The sequence below is a fragment of the Panicum virgatum genome, chromosome 6N, assembly GCF_016808335.1.
Source record: "Panicum virgatum strain AP13 chromosome 6N, P.virgatum_v5, whole genome shotgun sequence".
Classification (NCBI taxonomy): Eukaryota; Viridiplantae; Streptophyta; class Magnoliopsida; order Poales; family Poaceae; genus Panicum; species Panicum virgatum.
Window position 1 is genome coordinate 2,183,840 of NC_053150.1, and position 5,074 is coordinate 2,188,913.

The window sequence follows — 5,074 nt, forward strand, 5'->3', positions numbered from 1 at the left end:
AAAGGACAAGAAGTAGCATATAGTAATTCCTCCATCATGAACAGGTTATATTATAGTATAAAAAACTTAAGTTACCTTCGATTTGATGGATCCTGCAGTACAAATCAGAGCCGGTCGGTAGCACAAAATATATGGGACAAAAATAATCTCCTTCAAAAGATTCCAAGCAGCAGCAGGCTGATGGCTGATCAAATCGATGGATGGATACGTACGGCGTGTCAATTATATTATTTTGTAAATATTAGGAATTCCCGATATATACATGGATAGATACGTACGTGTAGACGTATAGTACACGTCTATCGACCCAATGCATGGGGAGAGAAAATGAAAACCGTTGGCTTGTCCTTTCCCTTTCTCTCTCTTAATTCTATTACTGCTCGTACTAGCAGAGGGAGGAGGGACCTTTCCTCTCTCTCTAGCTTTCTCCCTCTCTCTCTCTCTCTCTGCACTGCCTGCGTCTCTCTCAGGGGTGGGTGGCAAAACTAACCCCACTGCGAGCGAGCGCCCGGCTGCAGTGCACTGACTCCTGCCTACTAGAAGATCGAGCAAGAAACTAAGGGCAGTGTAGAGAGAGGGAGAAGTAGCTGCAGTAGCAAGAGCCGCTATAGCTAGAGACAGAGACAGAGAGAGATCTAGAGAGAGAGAGAGAGAGAGGCAACAGTAAGGAATGATGGCAATATGATTCATGGATGGATCGACCATGGACATATGGACGACGCGAAGGCGATCCCCCAAATTTCGCTCGGCCTTGCTGGGCGGCAAGTACCCACACCCCATTATAAAAGTGCGCGCCTTTCCTCCCCTGCCACCAGCTTCTTCTTCCATCGATCTCTTTCCTCCTCCTCATCGTCGTCTTCCTCCCTCCCTCCCTCACCTGTAGCAAGCTAGCTAGCAGCTACACACTCACCACCAGCTCGCCGGCCAATTGAGCCGTGTGTGTAGAAGCGAGCGAGCGAGCGAGAGCGAGAGCGAGAGCGAGAGAGAGAGAGAGAGAGAGAGAGAGAGAGAGAGAGAGAGAGAGAGAGAGAGAGGTACAGGACGAAGAGCTAGCCGGCGAGGTACAGGATCAATGAGCATCTCGGTGAACGGGCAGTCGTGTGTGCCGCCGGGGTTCCGGTTCCACCCCACGGAGGAGGAGCTGCTCAACTACTACCTCCGCAAGAAGGTCGCCTCCCAGGAGATCGACCTCGACGTCATCCGCGACGTCGACCTCAACAAGCTCGAGCCATGGGACATCCAAGGTACAGACCGGCCGGCCTCAGCATCTCATCAATCACATACAAACTCATGCCTATAGCTCGTTGCACCACCTGCACCGGTGACCACCACGAGTGCCGCCATGGCCATCAGCTACCGAGCTCGTATTGTACCAATTGCTCGGTTTCATTACGCACGCACGCAGCACGCTTGACCTGATGAATGCGACTGGCTGCTAGCCATCTTGTAGCAGCTTGCCCTGTTCGTTCCTCAGTCATCAGTTGATAGATCGTACTGCAGATGATGAATTGCTGACGAACAATTCGCTGCTGCTGCTGCTGCAATTGCTCATCATGTTTTTTTTTTGAAACGGCGGAGCTCAATCATCATGATGTATGCTTTGCAGAGAAATGTAAGATCGGGTCCGGGCCGCAGAACGACTGGTACTTCTTCAGCCACAAGGACAAGAAGTACCCGACGGGGACGCGCACGAACCGCGCCACGGCGGCCGGCTTCTGGAAGGCCACCGGCCGCGACAAGGCCATCTACAACGCCGTCAAGCGCATCGGCATGCGCAAGACGCTCGTCTTCTACAAGGGCCGCGCCCCGCACGGCCAGAAGTCCGACTGGATCATGCACGAGTACCGCCTCGACGACCCGGCAGCTTCCGGCGACGCCGCCGCCACGGTAAGCTAGCTAGCCGGCCGTCTCTCCATGATCCGTTACTTGATCTGATCGTAAGCTGCTGCTTCTTCTTCTTCTCCCCCTAGTTGCTACAAGCTCTAACTAACTAGCTGAGGTAATCGATCGATGATCTCTGCACCGATTCACGTACGCCACCATTAATATAATTATTGCCGTAAGAAACAATTATATGGCGGTGGTGGTGCAATGATAGGAGTACGGGCACCAGCCTTGATCCAGCTCTCTCTTTTTCTCTCTCTCTTTTCCTTTTTTCTTGCCTGAGGAGGTGGAGTGGAGAGAGAGCAGTAGAGCCAGTAACAATTATTAAACTTTTCCATGTGCTTCATGTGCCCCAAAAGGTAGCAATCATTAACGCTCTGGCTGCTTTTGCATCGTCGTCGGCGATGGCCTGCAGGTCGCCGCCGCCGCCGCGTCGTCGGACGCCGGCCAGGAGGACGGCTGGGTGGTGTGCAGGGTGTTCAAGAAGAAGCACCACCACAAGGAGTCGGGAGGCGGCGCCGGCAGGCACGCGCACGGCAGCGGCGGCGGGGGCGATGGTGGCAAGGCTGCGGCGGCGGCGGCGGTGGCGGCGCACCACGGCCTGCAGTACTCCTCCAGCGACGACGCGCTCGACCAGATCCTGCAGTACATGGGCAGGTCGTGCAAGCAGGAGCACGAGCAGGTCCTCTCGCCGCAGGGCGGCGGCGGCGGCGCGGGGGGGCCGAGGTACCTCCGGCCCATCGACACCGTGCTGGGCGGGCACGGGTTCATGAAGCTGCCCCCGCTGGAGAGCCCGTCGGCCGCGCTGACGCCGCACCTCTCGGCAGCCGGCGACGCGGCGGCGTCCGCGGGGGACGACCTCCTCCACGGCTCCGGGACGACGAACGGGATCACCGACTGGGCCATGATGGACCGGCTGGTGGCGTCGCACCTCAACGGGCAGGCGGCGGCCGACGCCGCAGCGCCGGCGAGCCATCAGCTCTGCTTCGACGACGGCCCGGGCGCCGACGACGCGGACGGGCTCGCCTTCTACGCCGCCGCCACCACGAGGCTCCTCGCCGGCGGCGGCTCCAGCGACGACGACCTGTGGAGCTTCACGCGGTCGTCGGCTGCGCCGGGCGCTGCCGCCACGTCGACGGAGCGGCTGAGCCACGTGTCGCTGTAGCCGTCGGCCGTCGCCGGCCTAGCTACTACATACGTAAAGCCCCTCAGTAGCTACTAGGAGTACGTACTACGTGACATGGCGAGCAGCTGCATGCCCTGCTACTGCCTTGGTACAGTAAAGAGACAAGCAACGCCAACAACACCAAGAAGAAAAGAGAGAAAGGGAAGAAAATAAAAGGAAGATCTCTAGAGAGAGAGTGTGTGTGTGATTTCAAAGGTGATTAGAGTGATGAGAGAGAAAGGAGCTGATGAGCAGAAAGGAATGGGCGATTGATGATAGCAGGTTAAAGGTGGCGGTAAGTTGGAGTGGCACTGTCAAACGCTGCTGTGTCGATCTCTGTTTAATTAACCCCCCGATTATGGTTGTAATCACAATATTAATAGCAAGACTGTTACTTATAACTAGATCGATCGATACAACATTATAGTACCTGTCAATCACTGTATTATTATTGCTAGCTAGCTAATAATCCTTCATTTCAATTACAAGGAAGAGAGAGAGAGAGGGGTGATTTGGTCATTTACTACACCGCATGCCGGGCCCAGACAGATAGAGAATACGTACATGTATTGTATTTATTTGTATCTGTATATATACTAGTAGTCCATTATTATTGGTTCCCTGGATCCAGTACATATGTACGGACGTACGGTGCATGCGTTTTGATTCGGTGCTTCCGTATCTCGATCTCTACCTGATGGCCGTACATACGTACGTTCGCTTCTCCTCCGTACGTACCTGCCTGCCTCGATTTATTTTCACCGGCGAGTTAACTAATTAACCGATCGTCGTTGGCCTTTTTTGGACGCGAGAATTCACAGGGATCATGTCGTCAAAACTTTAAACTTTTGCGTGCATGCTCATTGGCCTTGCCCAGAGATCTGCACGACACCCAAGAAGCTGGTCACAGCTAGTTCATGGGTTGGTGGCCGGGGGAGGTGAAAAAGTGTTTACCGCTCATGGTTTACCGTTTACAACATCCTCTTCTTCAAATGTTTCGAGAAAACAATACATTATATATATACCCTTTATTTTTGGTATTACAATTAGTTATCAATGACGACTGAAGATGTTAAGGAGTTACTTAAAATGGTCAATATGTACCACTTTTTACGAATCAAATTGGACTCCATACAAAAAATTTGAACTCATTTTCACCATCACTTGTACTATTGGTGCCACCGTAAAACAACAACAAAAATGAATCCAATTCCACTTGAACCTTTGATAAAGAAACAAAAAATTGTTGAAACCCTAGCAACTACCACCGTAGAACTTGATCCAAATCCCATCAACAGGAATAGGCCAAATCTCCACCGGAGGAAGAAGGGGACAATCTCATGTAAGGAGCAACGACAAAGCCCGGAAGGAGCAAGTAAACCTGATTCCATCACTACTGGAAAAAGGCCCTTAGGCACCGGTTGAATAGGGCCTTAGGTACCGGTTTTTCCAACCGGACCCCGCAACCGAGACCAAAGACTCTTGGCTTTAGCACCGGGTAACACAACCGGTACCAATGGCATTCATTTTTGTCAAAAATATGCATGCGGTCGTGGCTGGGATTCGAACTTGTGACTTCTTGCGTCACGTGCACCTTTCTTACCATCTCACCTACACATCACTTGTGATGGGAAGAGAGATATTTTCCTTTTGAAGTAACTCTTGGATGAGCCTTAGGTACCGGTTGGTAACACCAACCGGTACCTAAGGCTCTTAAGGTACCAGTTGGTGTTACCAACCGGTACCTAAGGCTCATCCATAGGTACCGGTTGATGGTACCACCCGGTACTAATGTAAAAGTTACCACCCGGTACCTATGGTGAGCTTTAGGTACCAACCGGTACCTAAAGCTCATCCATAGATTCCATCAACCCCAAAAGTACCGGTATGAATAGGTACCGGTTCATCTTCATACCGATACTTTTAGAGTGGACCTTTGGTTTGTTTTCTACTAGTGCACGGCGGCAATACCCGTTCTACCTCTAACTGTCAAGACACCTAAATCTCTATGCGGCGATGATGTGG

The 5,074-nt window shown here is 52.3% G+C and overlaps 1 protein-coding gene across 2 annotated transcripts; it reads left to right on the top strand.

Annotated features, from left to right (window-relative positions):
* The first annotated feature begins 496 nt into the window (after window positions 1-496).
* LOC120679356 (NAC domain-containing protein 43-like) lies at window positions 497-3,531 on the top strand. Of its 2 annotated transcripts, none has more exons than XM_039960925.1 (4): window positions 497-961; window positions 1,012-1,244; window positions 1,607-1,887; window positions 2,300-3,531. In XM_039960925.1, exons 2-4 carry the CDS (start codon window positions 1,073-1,075, stop codon window positions 3,047-3,049), a joined length of 1,203 nt encoding a protein of 400 aa, XP_039816859.1. In that variant the 5' UTR covers window positions 497-961; window positions 1,012-1,072; the 3' UTR covers window positions 3,050-3,531. The 2 variants fall into 2 exon arrangements, with proteins under 2 accessions (XP_039816859.1, XP_039816860.1); XM_039960926.1 differs by having other exon boundaries at window positions 497-957; window positions 1,020-1,244.
* Window positions 3,532-5,074: the final 1,543 nt, after the last annotated feature.